This window comes from Salvelinus sp. IW2-2015, linkage group LG6.2 (assembly GCF_002910315.2).
Source record: "Salvelinus sp. IW2-2015 linkage group LG6.2, ASM291031v2, whole genome shotgun sequence".
Classification (NCBI taxonomy): domain Eukaryota; kingdom Metazoa; phylum Chordata; class Actinopteri; order Salmoniformes; family Salmonidae; genus Salvelinus; species Salvelinus sp. IW2-2015.
This window is the reverse complement of record NC_036846.1, coordinates 14374008-14392968: the sequence shown is the minus strand read 5'-3', so window position 1 is coordinate 14392968 and position 18961 is coordinate 14374008. Positions and strand designations below refer to the sequence as shown.

The window sequence follows — 18961 nt, the reverse complement described above, 5'->3', positions numbered from 1 at the left end:
GCTTCTTAAATCGCCTCGGGTGGTGGGCCACAGTCCTCCTAGGCCCCACATCCGGAAGAGACTTCGCTTGCCCCTACCCCTTAGGCACTTCATGTACATCGGAGAGGATTAGATAGTCCTGAGCAGCATGACAGTAGCTCCACCTTGCCCTCTGATAGGCTAGATGGAACGCTCGCAATATTGCTTACCTTAAACTCTTAAATTCTTTCAGAGCTACAGAAAATGTCACATTACATTGATTCAGTTTGGGTTTCAAATCTACTGAAACACCGAACAAAAAATGCAACAAATTTCTAAGATTTTACTGAGTTACAGTTCATATAAGGAAATCAGTCAATTGAAAACAATTCATTAGGCCCTATTCTATGCATTTCACATGACTGGGAATACAGATATGCATCTGTTGGTCATAGATATACAGTACTAGTCAAAAGTTGGGAAACCAAGTCATTCAAGGTTTTTCTTTATTTTTTCAACATTGTAGAATAGTGAAGACATCGAAACTATTAAATAACACATATGGAATCATGTAGTAACCAAAATGTATTTTATATTTGAGATTCTTCAAAGTAGCCACCCTTTTCCTTGGTGACAGCTTTGCACACCCTTGGCTTGGCATTCTCTCAACCAGCATCATGAGGAATGCTTTTCCAACAAGATTGAAGAAGTTCCCACATGCTGAGCACTTGTTGGCTGCTTTTCCTTCACTCTGCGGTCCAACTCATTCCAAACTATGCCAATGGGGGTTGAGGTCGGGTGATTGTGGAGGCCAGGTCATCTGATGCAGCACAATCACTCTCCTTTGTCAAAAAATCTTTACACAGTCTGGAGGTGTGTTTTGGGTCATTGTCCTGTTGAAAAACAAAATGATCCCACTAAGCGCAAACCAGATGAGATGGTGTATCGCTGCAGAATGCTATGGTAGCCATGCTGCTTAAGTGTGCCTTTAATTCTAAATGAATCACCAAGTGTCACCAGCAAAGCACCCCTACACCATCACACCTCATCCATGCTTCATGGTGGGAACCACACATGCGGAGATCATCCGTTCACCTACTCTGCGTCACAAAGTCAGTGGTTGGAACCAAAAAAGAATTCTGTCAATTAGGACTCATTAGACCAAGGATAGATTTCCACTGGTCTAATGTCCATTGCTCGTGTTTCTTGGCCCAAGCAAGTCAATTCTTATTATTGGTGTCCTTTAGTAGTGTTTTTTCACAGCAATTCAACCATGAAGGCCTTTACAGTTGATGTTAAGATGTGTCAGTTACTTGAACTCTGTGAAGCATTTATTTGGTCTGCAATTTCTGAGTCTAGTAACTAATTAACTTATCCTCTGCAGCAGTGGTAACTCTGGGTCTTCCTTTCCTGGGGCGATCCGCAGAGCCAGTTTCATCATAGCGCTTGATGGTTTTTGCGACTGCACTTGAAGAAACTTTCAAAGTTCTTGAAATTTTCCAGATTGACTGACCTTGTCTTAAAGTAATGGACTGTTGTTTCTTTTTGCTTATTTGAGCTGTTCCTGCCATAATATGGAGTTAGCCCTACCTTGTCACAACACAAGTGATTGGCTCAAAAGCATTAAGGAAAGAAATTCAACAAATTAAAAAGGCACTAATTGAAATGCATTCCAGGTGACTACCTCATGAAGCTGGTTGAGAGAATGCCAAGCGTGTGCAAAGCTGTCATCAAGGCAAAGGGTGGCTACTTTGAAGAATCTCAAATATTAAAAAAATGTAACACTTGATTGCATGTGTTATTTCATAGTTTTAATGTCTTCGCTATTATTATACAATGTAGAAAATACTACAAATAAAGAAACCCCTTTTTTTCACCTTTATTTAACCAGGTAGGCCAGTTGAGAACAAGTTCTCATTTACAACTGCGACAAGATAAAGCAAAGTAGTGCGACAAAAACAACAGTTACACATGGGATAAACAAATGTAGTCATAACACAATAGAAAAATCTGTATTCAGTGTGAGCAAATTAAGTGAGGTAAGCCAATAAATAGGCCAATAGTGGCTAAGTAATTACAATTTAGCAATTTACACTGGAGTGATACATGTGCAGATGAGGATGTGCAAGTAGAAATACTTGTGTGCAAAAGAGCAGAAAAACAAAAACAAATATGGGGATGAGGTAGGTAGTTGGATGGGCTATTTACAGATGGGCTGTGTACAGYTGCAGCGATCGGTAAGCTGCTCTGACAGCTGACGCTTAAAGTTAGTGAGGGAGATATAAGTCTCCAACTTCAGTGATTTGCAATTCGTTCCAGTCATTAGCAGCAGAGAACTGGAAGGAAAGGCGGCCAAGGTAGGGTTTGGGGATGACCAGTGAAATATACCTGCTGGAGCACGTCCTACGGGTGGGTGTTGCTATGGTGACTAGTAAGCTGAGAAAGGGGAGCTTTACCTAGCAAAGACTTAAAGATGACCTGGAGCCAGTGGGTTTGGCGACGAATATGTAGCGAGGATCAGCCAACGAGAGCATACAGGTCGCAGCGTTGGGTAGTATATGGGGCATTGGTGACAAAACGGATGGCACTGTGATACACTACTCAGCAAACTGGATGCAGTCTTGGAGGCTATTTTGTAAATGACATCGCCGAAGTCAAGGATCGGTAGGATAGTCAGTTTTACGAGGGTATGTTTGGCAGCATGAAGGAGGCTTTGTTTGCGAAATAGGAAGCCAATTATAGATATATATTTGGATTGGAGATGCTTAATGTGAGTCTGGAAGGAGAGTTTACAGTCTAACCAGACAGCTAGGTATTTATAGTTGTCCACATATTCTAAGTCAGAACTGTCCAGAGTAGTGATGCTAGTCGGGCGGGCGGGTAGCGATCGGTTGAAGAGCATGCATTTAATTTTACTAGCATTTAAGAGCAGTTGGAGGCCACGGAGGGAGTGTTGTATGGCGTTGAAGCTCGTTTGGTGGTTTGTTAACACAGTATCTAAAGGGCCAGATGTATACAGGATTGAATCTGTAAGTGTCCAAACTTTGACTGGTACTGTAAATATATATATATGTTTTATTTTAAAGGTAGGGACATGGATCAGAAAACCAGTCAGATTCCAGGAAATTTGTACAGATCCTTGCGAGATGGGGATGTGCATTATCATGCTGAAACATGAGGTGGTGGTGGTAGATGAATGGCACAGATGAATTGCACTTTCAAATTGCCATTGATAAAATGCAATTGTGTCCATTGTCTGTAGCTTATGACTACATATACCATAACCCCACAATGGTGCACTCTGTTCACAACATTGACACTGCTCGCCCACACGACGACATGCCATCTGCACGGTACAGTTGAAACCGGGACTCACAGCAGCGTGCCAGTGGGCATCAATGGTGAGCATTTGCTGTGGTCAGGTCAAGACCCTGGTGAGGATAATGAGCACATAGATAAGCTGAGACGGTTTCTTGCAGTTTGTGCAGAAATTCTTCGGTTACGCAAACCCACAGTTTCATCAGCTTTCCGTTGGCTGGTCTCAGACCATTCTGCAGGTGAACAAGCCGGATGTGGTGTTCCTGGGCTGGCGTGGTTACACATGGTCTGCGGTTGTGAGGCCGGTTGGACGTACTGCTAAATTCTTTCAAATTACGTTGGAGGCAGCTTATGGTAGAGAAATGAGCATTCAATTCTCTGGCAACAGCTCTGGTGGACATACCTGCAGGCAGGTAAAGCCAATTTCATGCTTTCTCAAAACTTGAGACATCTGCAGCATTGTGTTGTGTGACAAAACTGCACATTTTAGAATAGCCTTTTATTATCCCCAGCACAAGGTGCACCTGTTCAATGATCATGCTGTTTAATTAGCTTCTCCTCTCTCCACTGGGATTCTCTGCCTCTAACCCTATTACATTGGCTGAGTCACTGGCTTACTGGTGCTCTTTCATGCCGTCCCTAGGAGGGGTGCGTCACTTGAGTGGGTTGAGTTACTGATGTGATCTTCCTGTCTGGGTTGGCGCCCCCCCTTGGTTTGTGCTGTGGCGGAGATCTTTGTGGGCTATACTCGGCCTTGTCTCAGGATGGTAAGTTGGTGGTTGAAGATATCCCTCTAGTGGTGTGGGGGCTGTGCTTTGGCAAAGTGGGTGTGGTTATATCCTTCCTGTTTGGCCCTGTCCGGGGGTATCATCGGATGGGGCCACAGTGTCTCCTGACCCCTCCTGTCTCAGCCTCCAGTATTTATGCTGCAGTAGTTTATGTGTCAGGGGGGCTAGGGTCAGTCTGTTATATCTGGTGTAATTCTCCTGTCTTATCCAGTGTCCTGTGTGAATTTAAGTATGCTCTCTCTAATTCTCTCCTTCTCTCTCTCGGAGGACCTGAGCCCTAGGACCATGCGTCAGGACTGCCGGGCATGATGACTCCTTGCTGTCCCCAGTCCACCTGGCCTTGCTGCTGTTCCAGTTTCAACTGTTCTGCCTGCGGCTATGGAACCCTGACCTGTCCACCGGACGTGCTACCTGTCCCAGACCTGCTGTTTTCAACTCTCTAGAGAACGCAGGAGCGGTAGAGATACTCTTAATGATCGGCTATGTAAAGCCAACTGACATTTACTCCTGATTATTATTTGACCATGCTGGTCATTTATGAACATTTGAACATCTTCACCCGGCACAGACAGAAGAGGACTGGCCACCCCTCATAGCCTGGTTCCTCTAGGTTTCTTCCTAGGTTTTGGCCTTTCTAGGGAGTTTTTCCTAGCCGCTGTGCTTCTACACCTGCATTGCTTGCTGTTTGGGGTTTTAGGCTGGGTTTCTGTACAGCACTTCGAGATATTAGCTGATGTACGAAGGGCTATATAAAATTGATTTGATTTGATTCTAGATATGCCACAAACTTGTTGTTGTTGTTGAGAATTAAGCTGTGTGTGTGTGTGTGTGTGTGTGTGTGTGTGTGTGTGTGTTTATGGAACACTTCTGGGATCGTTTATTTCAGCTCATGAAACATGGGATCAACATTTCACATGTCACGTTTATATTTTTGTTCAGTGTATATATGGGATATGGCCTTGGGGTTGTTTCTATACAGGGCCAAGGGAAGGATGATAACACAGGGAGGGTAAACTTTCTCACCGATCTCCATCTCGATGAAGGTGGCCTCCTCGGGGAGTGCGCGCGGCAACACGCCCGGGTCACTGAAGCTGGTCCTCAGCAGCATGGCCATGACGAAAAAGAAGAGGAGGATAGCGAAGACCGGGATGGCAGGGGACAGGTGGATTGCCAGGTATGGGCACCTGCAGATGTGACAAGAGGACCATAGGTTAATAATATTCCAGCACCACACAACTCTCAATGTTGACTCTGAATACTCCATAGTGAGTGATTATAATGTGATTGACTCGAGAAACATTAAGCTAAAGCAGGGTAGTTACAGTACCATGTGATTATTCTGTTTAGTTATGATGATGCAAATCCTCATGAATTGTGAGTGGAACATTTTAATTTCTTGTCTTCAATTTCACTCTCAAACACACTCAATATCTGATAAAAAAATATGTATTTATATGGCCCAGGAGCAAACCTGTGTTTCCCCTTTATGGCAGCACAATAATATGGCTGTGAAGATAACTAAACCAGAGGTTGAAGAAGCCCTTGTCTTACACATGAGACGATTAGAATCCCCTAATTGTCAACAAAAGCGCTGCACAAACAGTCGGCACTGAAAAACAAGCCTCTACACGTCCTTGTAGAACTGTGTTCAGAAGTTGTTTACTGACGCAGCATGCAGTTAAAACAGTTTGGTCTGCAACCCTTCCCTAGGGCTTCACACGCACTGCAGCCATGGCCCAAGAATCAACAACAGCCGGAGACCATGTTTACACTTCTAAACGCTCTCACCCTCCGGAGGGGGGAGGAGCAGTATTAACACGAGTCCAATTGGCACGCCTAAACTGTAAAACTGCCAATAGACTCAAGACGCCACTCTGCAGCCAGGACGCCCCACACAAAAAAGCCCCTTTTCCTGTTATGGTGGCAAAGGCATTCTGTAAAGTGCTGCGGCAGATTGGCAAGCACCACAGGCCACTGCATTGAGCTATTAATAGAGAAACTGCTCTCCTTCTTCCCCGTGTGGAGAGCTCACACATCCACAATGTAAGGATATATATATATATATATATATATTAATTACCAGTCAAAAGTTGACAACTACTCATTTGTTTGGGTTTGTCTTGATTTTTACTATATTCTACATTGTAGAATAATAGTGAAGATATCAAAACTATGAAATAACACGGACTCATGTAGTCAGCAAAAACAAGTGTTAAACAAATCAAAATATATTTGAGATTTGAGATTCTTCAAAGTAGCCACCCTTTGCCCCGATGACAGCTTTGCACACAATTGGAACTCTCTCAACCAGCTTCATGAGGTAGTCACCTGGAATGCATTTAAATTAACAGGTGTCCCTTGTTAAAAGTTAATTTGCGTAATTTCTTTCCTTCTTAATGCGTTTGAGCCAATCAGTTGTGTTGTGACAAGATAGCCCTATCTTCTGTATACCACCCCTATTTGGTCAAAGACCAAGTCCATATTATGGCAAGAACAGCTCAAATAAGCAAAGAGAAACAGCAGCATCATTACTTCAAGACATGAAGGTCAGTCAATTCTGAAAATTTCAAGAACTTTTAAAGTTTCTTCAAGTGCAGTCGCAAAAACCATCATGTGCTATGATGAAACTGGCTCTCATGAGGACCGTCACAGGAAAGGAAGACCCAGAGTTACCTCTGCTGCAGAGGATACGTTCATTAGAGTTACCAGACTCAGAAATTGCAGACGAAATAAATGCTTCAGAGTTCAAGTAACAGACACATCAACAGTTCAGAGGAGACTGCATGAATCAGGCCTTCATGGTCGAATTGCTGCGAAGAAACCATCACTAGAGGACACCAATAAGAATAAGAGAGACTTGCTTGGGCCAAGAAACATGAGCAATGGACATTAGACCGGTGGGAATCTGTCCTCTTGGACTGATGAGTCCAAATGAGATTTTTGGTTCCAACCGCCATGTCTTTGTGAGACGCAGAGTAGGTGAACAGATTATCTCCGTATGTGTGGTTTCCACAGTGAAGCATGGAGGTGGTGTTGTGATGGTGCTTTCTTGGTGACACTGTCAGTTATTTATGTAGAACTCAAGGCACACTTAACCAGCATGGCTACCACAGCATTCTGCAGTGATACACCATCCCATCATTTGTTTTTCAACAAGACAATGACCCAACACGAATCCAGACTGTAAAGTCTATTTAACCAAGGAGGAGAGTGATGGAGTGCTGCATCAGATGACCTGGCCTCCACAATCACCTGACCTCAACCAAATTGAGATGGTTTAGGATGAGTTGGACCGGAGACTGAAGGAAAAGCAGCCAACAAGTGCTCAGCATGTGGGAACTCCTTCAAGACTGTTGGAAAAGCATTCCAGGTGAAGCTGGTTGAGAGAATGCCAAGAGTGTGCAAAGCTGTCATCAAGGCAAAGGGTGGCTACTTTGAAGAATCTCAAATATATTTTGATTTGTTTAACAATTTTTTCATTACTACATGATTCCATGTGTTATTTCATAGTTTTGATGTCTTCACTATTACTCTACAATGTAGAAAATAGTGAAAATAAAGAAATACACTTGAATGAGTAGGTGTGTCCAAACTTGACTGGTACTAATATATAACACTTCCCTCTTCATAATAATCACATTTGTAATGTCATATAAGCTGTGCATGATGCATTATAATGCACTGCTCCCCATGTGGAGAGTTGTATTATGATAACACGTCCTATGAACACCCTCTTCATAATGCATAAGCACATGTATTACGCCTTATGAGCTATACATGACGCATATAATTCCTTATGAAGACAGAATGGGAAGGTATTACCACATCTGGTCATACAGTACAGGCCAATGTCCATGTTGGACAGGTTGATGAGTCTTGAGTGTATTTCACAGTGTAACAGGATATGGGTTTGATCATGCAAACGGAAATTATTTTAAAAACACCCGATTTTTTGTGGATCCTGACGTATAAAGATGGTGGATCTTCCTACAAAATCCCAAACATAATCAATCCAAGAAAATGCGTTCTAGTTGAAAAACAAACTTTCTCCCAAATCAGTCTGGTACACATGCACAAGGCACGTTTATGATGGAAGCCCCAGACACTGACTGGTTAGGCTGGTTCTGTCATATTCAGTTCCCATTTAAATGTTTAATTTCCTCTTTTTGTTTGGGTGCCATTTTATGCTGACTCAAACACCATAGTAAAAATGTTCAGTAAGAGGGAGGGGTGTAGCTACAGTGTAAAAGAGTGAGTCAACAAAACACAAGGTGACAAAGTCTACCGGTTCCTTTCACATTATGGAGATTGACTTGACTTCAGGATTTATTCCTTTGAACTCTGAGTGGGGCAAAAGGCACTATGTAGATTAGACTGGTAAGTCTGCATACTGGTGCCATACGTTTCCACCCAGTACCTATTTAATAGTCTGGTTCCACATCTGTTGCCGCTGTGTCCAACTCCTTTGCTTGACAATTGACAATGACCATAGGAGTTGGAAAGATGGCACAAACAGATCTGGGACCAGGCTACCTTTTCAACACTAATGGAAAAATCAAAAGGAGCAGAGATCCATCCAATCAATATACATTTCCACTAGTTTAAGCCCTGAGGCAGATGGACTGAGCTTTACTTAATTTTTTTAAACAATGCGATAAACCAGTCAAATTTAAGCATGGCCCTTTACATTTTGCTATTTCAGTTTTCATCGACAGCGTAATTAATCACGTTCAGACTCACTCATTGTCAGATTTTGTGTTCAGTATTATTTGCCTTCTGAAAATCTCTCAATATGATTGAATTTCATTTTCTTAAAAAAAGGTCCAATGCAGCCATTTTTGTCTCAACATCAAATCCTTGCTGGGTTATAATTAAGCACCTTACTGTGATTTTTTATTGAAAACATGGTGAAAAATAAATAAATAGCAATTTCTCAAGCAACAATTTTGCTAGGACTGTCTGGGAGTGGTCTGAGTGAGGAGGGGAAATTTGAAAACTAGCTGTTATTGGCCCGAGGGGTTTGGAACTCTTATTGGTCTATTAACTAAGGATGTCTCTGAACCTGACAGTTCATGCAGCTTTAGTATTCTGATAATGGAGTTCTGGTAGAATCCAGATTGAGGAGAAATCCCCACACAATGCATCCCTGTCCACCTCCTGAAGTGGTCAGACAGATCTGAACACAATCAGACCACAACACGACTTGTGTGTCTAGACCCGTTTTTTCAATGCAAGCTTTGTGTTCTGATAGCCGAAGTCACATGTAACTGTAGACACAACCTAATTTACCACCTGTTGATATCACAAGGCAGGCCACAACTCCATCGCTCCAAAACAGGCAAACCATTTCAGGCAGTCTTTTCAAACAGATCTTACACTTAAAAATCAGCACTATCCTAATTTTCACAATTGAACAATATTATTCCAACCTCAGTGTGGAAATATATATAAAAAACAGTTAATCTCATTTTTGACTGCACTGGGCCTTTAATATGTTCTCATATATTCCCTTGTTTGTTCTTTCTCTCCACCGCTGTCGTCGGTGAGAAAGGCTCCCCAAATGAGTGTTCAAAGTAGGCTATATTTATGCCCTCAAGTCATCTCAAAATAACATCAAACCAAGTCATTGAGCAACAAAATTCCTTTATGATATCTAAATATGTAATTTCTCTTAACTATCCCTTTAAAATTGTGCCTTGAGCCCAACCTGCATGCCATAGAACCTGTACAATTTGTCACACACTTTCCTAACACATGAGGCTTGTAACAGCCAGTTCTTTGAATACATTGAAAGCAGAGCTAACATATCAACCACTGGCTCTACCTGGTATCAATTATAATAGGTAACAGATGCAGAGTATACACTTTACTGTTAACTTTTAACCACTGGAGGGGAAGGGTCATTTTATTGAGGGCTCTCTAATCTAGACTTTAAACCATTTAACTTCACACTCAACACACTGATAAGAGGATAGGTACAGGACTTGTTAAGTAACAAGAACTAAAAAATAATATTTTTTGGGTTCCCTTCAACTTTAGTTGAGGTGTCCATGAAACGGGTGCAATTCTCAGTTTGAGACTTATCTGCCCTATTTCCTGCTTTTCAGCCCAGGACTAGAATTAATCTGTGTCTGGGAAACCGGCTGATCATGTATTTCAAGAATGGAGATGAGGAGAGGCCTCTAAGGTAGAGACTTTGCAGCCTTAAAAAAGTAGAACCGAGGAATGTCATGCCTTAGCTTTGCCACTCCTGACATTTGCCTTCACTGAGTATCTCATACCCAGCCTTTATGAATACATAACACAGGCGTTAGCTGTCTGTTGGAGAGCAGAAGTGAATCACAATAACAATGAATTATGTACTATACTGCTGCGCTACAGATCTGCAGTACGCCTGCTGTGTAACTTCTCTCTTTTGTAAGGTCTCTCTTTGTCACACACACTAAACAGTTCTCTGACCCAGGAAATAGCCCCATAATATTCGCCGCTGTATATTCTGACCAGAGTCCCTAGTGATCTCTAAGCCACAGTCATCTCAGCAACAACTGGGGCATGTTCTGCAGGTAGTATGTGATTCCTTATTCTACATGTCATGTTTGTTCTAGACATAAATCTCCAATCTGAACTTACCAAGGTTTGTGCCCAGTTGTCTTCATGACATATTGGCTTGAAACCAAGAATGGCCACAAGACTAAGACCTCAAAGTGCTGTCTGGACATTGCCCTTTGAACAATAAGAAAGAAACCCCAACCGACAGTAAGGGTGCAGTTTAGTGACATCAATATATAATAATGAACTAAAAAAAAAAAAAAAACACTACAATTGGTTACTCAACTTAAGGACAATCAACTAAATCTTCGGTCATTTTAAAACCATTTGGAATTGAAAACTGTCTGATATTAATATTCAGAAACAAGTTGCATCAGCAACAAAAAGTTGTAACAGTGGAGCAGAACAAAGTGATTCATTAATAAATCAGATCACAACGATGTGATTCCATGAAATACCACACCAGTGACCTCTGACAGAGAGGAAAAAGGAACATAGTAGTGTGGAGAATCAATAAGGACCCAACAAGCCACTGCAAACAACGGCTGTGTTCCAAATGGCACCCTTTCCCCTATAGTGCACTACTTCTGACCAGGGCCCAGTGGAGTGCCATTTGGGACGCACTTCATATTGATCTGAAAATTGAGAAGGGTCCGAAACCTTAAGACCCAAAATGCTGCCAGAGTGGCTATGAGGCAGTACCGCACACCTGAGTCCTTTAAAGAGATGATATCACACATCTCTTGTAAGAATGGTGGCATGTGTCTTCCATTTCAAAGCACTTGGATGGAGGTGAAAAACATGTAAAGTGTCTCTCCCTAGCTCGCCTCCTTGACTTGAAGTACAGATATGAACAGGATAATTTCACTGAAATTCGCTCTCCCTATAAAACAACAAAACCTTAAACAAGATATTTTTTACGAAACAAAGACTACCTTATGATAATTGGAAATAGATAGTGGTTCTGAATATGAAATCAGGGCACTGACGTGGTTGTGTTCATTAGACACCAAAATGAAGAAAAACAGACAACCAGGGAGTGACTACCTTTACCTGTTCAATCATAAAACACTCATTTAATTTGCTGATTTAGACACACACACACACACACACACACAGAGAGGGGACGATGGATACCCAGGGGGACCTCAGGTCTGTTACTAGATATCCTCTGGCCAGAGTCACACTAAGGTCAGCACTTGGCAGTGCAATCTCTCCCCCTCCCGAGCTACACACACACAATATTTGAGGGATCTGACCGGAAGAAGACAAGGGCCGCTCTGCTAGACTAGCCACCCCCATGAGGACTTGTACAGCAGCAGCCAGGCCTTCAGTTCACAGAGCCAAATGACTATCAAAGCCTGAGCCTGTTCATTTAGCATCAAACAGAAGAAAAAATACAGAAAATTAGGGACCTGGACCAATAAGAAATGATCATTTCTGTTTGTTGCAAAACATACAAAAGACCACACAATCCTATACAGACAATGTCTTCACCAAACAACACTGTTTCACGACACATCAGTGACATGGCAGAAGATGTTTTGAAACAATTACTGCTTCGCATACAAGCCAGTGAATTATTTGCGTTACAGCTAGATGAGTCAACAGACGTGGCGGGCCTGGCACAGCTCCTGGTATATGTCCGTTACTTTTATGGTGGGTCAATTAAGGAAGACATCCTCTTCTGCAAACCAGGACAACATGAGAGGATATTTTTTAAAGTACAGGACAATTTTGTGACATCAAATGGACTTTGGTGGTCAAGATGTGTTGGTATCTGTATTGATGGCGCAAAAGCCATGACAGGGAGACATAGTGGAGTGGTAACGCGAGTGCAAACAGTTGCTCCCGACGCCACTTGGGTACACTGCAGCATCCACCAAGAGTCTCTTGCTGCCAAATGAATGCCTGACAGCTTGAAAGACGTTTTGGACATGACAGTGAAAATAGTTATTTGTTAAAGCAAGGCCCCTGAACTCGTGTATTTTCTTCATTATGCAATGATATGGACAGCGACCATGTAATGCTTTTACAACATACAGAATTGCGCTGGTTATCAAGGGGCAAAGTATTGACACGTTTTTTTAAATTGAGAGACGAGCTTAAAAGTTCTTTACTGACCATAATTTTTACTTGTCTGACCGCTTGCATGATGTTTCTCACACAACTGGCCTATCTGGGTGATGCTTTTTCTCACCTGAATGATCTGAATCTAGGATTACAGGGACTCTTCGCAACTATATTCAATGTGCGGGACAAAATTGAGGCTATGATTAAGAAGTTGGAGCTCTTCTCTGTCTGCATTAACAAGGACAACACACAGGTCTTTCCATCATTGTATGATTTTTTTGTGTGCAAATGAACTCAAGCTTACAGACAATGTCAAATGTGATATAACAGATGACACAAACTGGATTCATTATCCCTTTCATGCCAGTCCACTTACCGATATCTGAATAAGAGAGCCTCATCGAAATTGCAACAAGCGGTTCTGAGAAAATTCAATTTAATCAGAAGCCACTGCCAGATTTCTGGATTGGGCTGCGCTCAGAGTATCCTGCCTTGGTAAATCACACTGTTAAGACACTGATGACCTTTGCAACCACGTACCTATGTGAGAGTGGATTCTCGGCCCTCACTAGCATGAAAACTAAATAGAGGCACAGACTGTGTGGGGGAAATGATTTAAGACTGAGACTCTCTCCAATACAACCCAACATTGCAGAGTTATGTGTATCCTTTCAAGCACACCCTTCATTAACCTGTGGTGAGTTATTCACAATTTTCAATGAACAAATAAGGTTTTATATGTAAGATGGTTAAATAAAGAGCAAAATTATTGATTATTATTATTTGCGCCCTGGTCCTACGTATAAGAGCTCCTTCTCACTTCCCACGAGCCGGGTTGTGACAAACTTAGACTCATTCTTAAGTTTAATAAATGTATCGTATAGTGTGTGTGTGTGTGGCAAATGATGGCAAAAAACAACATTTGAGTGTGCTGACCCTGGTGCTAGTCCACTTACCGCAGCTGGAGGTTAAATGTTTGAAGGGGTACGGGACTATAAAAAGTTTGGAAACCACTGTGTTAGGACATTTAATATTTTTTGAGATATAGTATAGTGGAAGTGAAAGATCCCAGATATCACTTCAGTTTCCGATAGAGGAGTGACTAGATGTTGGTTAGTGGTAGTGAGCTACTCTCTCAAACATGACTCATGAAAAGCATGAAAACCACTGTGCCTCTTCCTTCAGCAAATTGTCATTAGCCTGTCAAGGGGCTAGATCTGATACGGCTCAAATTGCTCCGTAATGGAGAGTTTTGAATTACAGCCCCTGTTCCCCAGCTCAATCTCTATGTTAATATTCAGGCCTCCCCATGAGGGATAATTATGGGGCAACTGTAATACCAACGTAGTGTGCTAACGGCGATCTGGCCATTAGTTACTTTTGGGCCTGGTCCAACCTCAGGCGCTAAACTAGTGGGATCAGCAATATCAGTCTCCACTCCGGCCCCGGGGCAGACAACAGTTCCCTCCCTAATGTTCTGGTCATTAGGCAAAAACGTTTCAATAACGTAAAATAAAATTGAGCGTTATTGATTGGACGAGTCCAGATATAGCCCCTCCCTGTTTCGGTCCGTTTTCTTACATTTGGTGCCTAATGAACACGACCCAGACTCCCATTGAGCACACACAGATGGAAAGGGCTGCACATTTACTGTAGGGCCAGAGGCCCCAGGGAGCTACAGTCTGCAGCCAGTGCTGTAGCTCCTCAGCAGTCCACTGGACGATTACATTAGGCCAAGAAGCCTAGCAGTGACGGTCCCTGTCCAGTAGAATTACTTGGTAAAACTTGATTCCAGCTGTTAGAATATCATGCAATACATTTCATGGAGGGAAACATTTTGGACACACTGGACCACTTTTCCTTGAGGCCCCCATTTGTTTATTAATTCATGATAATTCTGCAACAAACTAAATAATATTTAGACAGGCACACTGACAAGGCATTGCCTGAACTGTTCTTTGGCCAGTCTGTTTCTGGGGGGCTACGGTTTCACTCTGAAACCTCAGTTGTAAAACACCTGGCCAGCTAGCTCCACCTGCCAAGTCCAGTGCAGGTTAGGTTAAAGGGTTACAGTTAGGGGAAGGGTTAGCAAACATGCTAAGTAGTTGCAAAGTAGCAAGTAGTTGAAAAATTGGTAATTAGCTAAAATGCTGAAGTTGTCCATGATGAGATTCAAACACGCAACCTTTGTTACCTAGATTTTCATCCACCACAATCAACTTATGTCATATGTAGCCCTACTAAACATATAATACTAATTTGAGTGTTACGGATTTACACTTACTATGTTACGTCGTCTATGAGACCAGGCTGTAAAGCTAGGTTGATGTTTTATTATTATGTTCTGAAAGGCAATGCTTAATGTTGAGCAAGGGCCCCTTTCACTGGACAGTAAGGGAAGTAAATATTTAAATATGCAAGACTAGATATTAATCAATAATGGTTCCTGTCTGATACCACTCAGCCAACGATTTTTGTGGGGGATTTTTTTTTTTTCAATATTTTATATGCCTTATCACTTAATTCATAGCTTGGTACAGGGTAAATAAAGGCTATATTTAGGCCTACTACAGGTTATTCGTTTCATCGGACTTGCGGCCCTAAAAGTACCTCATCCTAGAAAACATTTTACACTAAGGAAACGTCATGGGACTTTGATTTGTTCAGAATTTATTGAGAAAACACGGACGAATTATTTTGACAGCTTGCTTGCTTGTTTAATCATCGCCCAAATAAACAATGGATAAACAGATATACTTACTCGAATGCGAAGAACAGGGAGCAGGTGCCAACGATGAGAAATAAGGTTAGATAGAAGACGCCTTTCTGCCGGGCCATCATTACGCGTCCATCACAGCAGAAAGTGTTTTTCCCTGGGAGCTTTTCCCATTTTCGTACTTTCCGTGTCATCATTACCGCCGACATACTGACAGTTTTCGTTCAACTCAGTAAACTATAGTGACATATAATGTTTATAGGCCACTGCATGTAAATTACAACATTTACTTGACTTTCAAAACGAAAATTATACGGTAGAGTACATTTCCCTGTGACAGGAAATATCCGTGAGATAGTTTTTTCCCCCTTCACCTTTTAAACGGGCGATTCAGCTCACAAATATGCGTATTCCTATGAACACTCCACGTTAGTTGGTCTGAAATGACACGATTGTGAAGCATTTGTCGTTCGTGTCATTCATTTGAACAAATCCATGCATCTATCCATATTTTCGGCAATCAAAGTTCTCCTCGTTTCAGTGCGTCCACCTCCTTCCAGTGCCAGAGGGCTTCCATTCTAGAGTAGAACAGTAATCAGTATCCTAAATTATCCCCTTTAATAACGGAATTTGTTTGAGTCAGATCTTCTTTGCCCAAAGGAAATAAATCCAGTCTTGCTACTCGCATCAGGAGCGTGGACCTTGACCGAGTGACAACCATAAAACTGATAATACATGCGTGCACATGACAGTCATCGCTTGGTTTATGTTGATATTAGTCTATTCAGTAAGATATAATAATGAATAAAAAACAATAGGCCTATATCATAAATAATCGTTGCCTAAATAAGGTGTGTTGGTTTTGCTTTCCCGCAAGACGCGATGCGAGTTTGAATCGTTTCTAATCAATGGGTGCAGGAAACACGCCTAGATTAAAATGTCTTATTTTAAAGGGGCAGTACAGTAAGCAAGGAACAAAGGAGGTTGTGTTCTCTATTTGAAACATTGGGATATTACGCTACCAATCAAGTAATGGTAAAAAATATTACCAGACACGAAATAATTGCAATGTTTGTCTTCTGGGAAATAATACATTCTATCCTATTATTTTCTTTTCTATTTTGTACTGAACAAAAATATAAACGCAACAATTTCAAAGATTTTACTGAGTTACAGTTCATATAAGGAAATAAGTCAATTTAAATAAATACATTAGGCCGTAATCTATGGATTTCACATGGCTGGGAATACAGATATGCATCTGTTGGTCACAGATACCTTAAAAACGGTAGGGGCGTGGATCAGAAAAACGGTCAGTATCTGGTGTGACCACCATTTGCCTCATGCAGCATGACACTCCTTCGCATTGAGTTGATCAGGCTGTTGATTGTGGCCTGTGGAATGTTGTTCCACACCTCAATGGCTGTGCGAAGTTGCTGGATATTGGCGGGAACTGGAACATGCCGTCGTACGCGTCGATCCAGACCATCCCAAACATGCTCAATGGGTGACATGTCTGGTGAGTATGCAGGCCATGGAAGAACTGGGACATTTTTAGCTTCCAGGAAATGTGTACCGATCCTTGCGACATGGGGCCATGCATTATAATGCTGAAACATGAGGTGATGGCGGCGGATGAATGGCACGACAATGGGCCTCAGGATCTCGTCACAGTATCTCTGTGCATTCAAATTGCCATGATAAAATGCAATTAGATTCGTTGTCCGTAGCTTATGCCTGCCCATACCATAACCCCACCGCCACCATGGGGCACTCTGTTCACAACGTTGACATCAGCAAAACCGTCGCTGACGCTATGCCGTACACGTGGTCTGCGGTTGTAAGGCCGGTTGGATATACTGCCAAATTCTCTAAAACAATGTTGGAGGCAGCTTATGATAGAGAAATTAACATTACATTCCCTGGCAACAGCTATGGTGGACATTCCTGCAGTCAGCCTGCCAATTGCACGCTCCTTCAAAACTTGAGACATCTGTAACATTGTGTTGTGTGACAAAACTGCACATTTTAGAGTGGCCTTTTATTGTTCCCAGTACAAGGTGCACCTGTGTAATGATCATGCTGTTTAATCAGCTTCTTGAAATGCCACACTTGTCAGGTGGATGGATTATCTTAGCAAATGAGAAATGCTCACTAACAGGGATGTAAACAAATTTGTGCACAATATTTTAGAGAAATAAACTTTTTATGCATATGGAAAATGTATAGGATCTTTTATTTTAGCTCATGAAACATGGGACCAACACTTACATGTTGCGTTTATATTTTGGTTCAGTATAATACTCTACTCCACATTCTATATTTTTCTATTGTGTTCTATTCTGCTGTGTTCTATTCTGCTGTGTTCTATTCTGCTGTGTTCTGTTCTATTGTGTTCTAGTTGACTGTGTTCTATTATATTGTGTTCTGTTCTATTGTGTTCTATTCTATTGTGTTCTATTTTACTGTGTTCTATTCTATTGTGTTCTACTCTAGGCTAGAGTCTCTATTATCATTGTCAATAAAAAAACAACAAAGAACATAATTGTGTCTGTAATATACATTCTCCATAGAGAACAAAGCACACATGTTAGCCTACTCCTGAACAGAAAACCATAGGTAGAAAATCTATATCCTTCATAATAAAATTAGTCTATGGAAAAATCGTATTACATGTCATCAAATAGGGGGAAATTAGTATTGATCAGTATTGGTTTAAAGTACCCATTTTCACAATTTAGGCAAATGCTTAAAGAACATCAGCAGGAACTCCAGTGAGGATGAGAGGGTCGTAAAGGAACTAGAGGAGGAAGAGAAGGGAGGGGGTTGGGCAGATCCTCTGGAAGGGGTGGACCGGAGGTAGTAAACAAGCAGAGCAGGAACCCTTCTGTCTACATCATCACCACCAGGGATTCTGTCTATTTCAATCAGCCAATTTATGACTTTTCAGAGGCTACCATCGATGAGTAGTATAAAACTTGAGTTTATTGTTTAATTCGATATCATCATTCACAGTTGTTTTCTTAATCATAATGTCCCTTGGGATGTCAGGATGTAGGCTTTTAGAATGTTTTACCCTCTAAACACTGAGGTAAAATCAGGGATTCATATTAATTGAACACAAAACAATTTGATTTATACAAAACATACTCTGGAATACTATAGGTTATGCCACGTATGTTCTTTGTATGTTAAATAATTGTATTTCTGATAACTGAATGACAATTCGCACCAAACAAACTATATCAATGATAAATGTTGATTATTGATAACGTTGCACATGATTTTCACGGTAAATCCCTTAACCTGTAATTTGAACATGTAGAATCACATAGAATGCCAAGATATCCTTCAAATTATATGAACCTCCATCATAAAATCAGATGTTCTAAAGATAGACATTCAATTGCCCATGTTTGTTCCCTTGTTTGCTCACTTTTCCACATCAATGATACTTACGTAAGTTATTGCCCACACACAGAAGAGATGCAGAGCAGGATGTAGCCATGAACAAAGTCTCATGAATTCATAACGACTGTCAACAACTGATAGCATTCAT

The 18961-nt window shown here is 41.5% G+C and overlaps 1 protein-coding gene across 2 annotated transcripts in view; it reads right to left on the bottom strand.

Annotated features, from left to right (window-relative positions):
• LOC111965857 (palmitoyltransferase ZDHHC9) overlaps positions 1-16309 on the bottom strand; it is a 43328-nt gene extending 27019 nt beyond the window's left edge. For both annotated transcript variants that reach the window (XM_023990233.2, XM_070444242.1), the window contains exons 1-2: positions 15448-16309; positions 5088-5248 (exon numbers count right to left, since the gene is read on the bottom strand). In XM_023990233.2, coding sequence (XP_023846001.1) covers positions 5088-5248; positions 15448-15611 — 325 coding nt within the window. In that variant the 5' untranslated portion in view covers positions 15612-16309. The remainder of the gene's footprint in view (positions 1-5087; positions 5249-15447) is intronic.
• Between the last annotated feature and the right edge of the window lie 2652 nt (positions 16310-18961).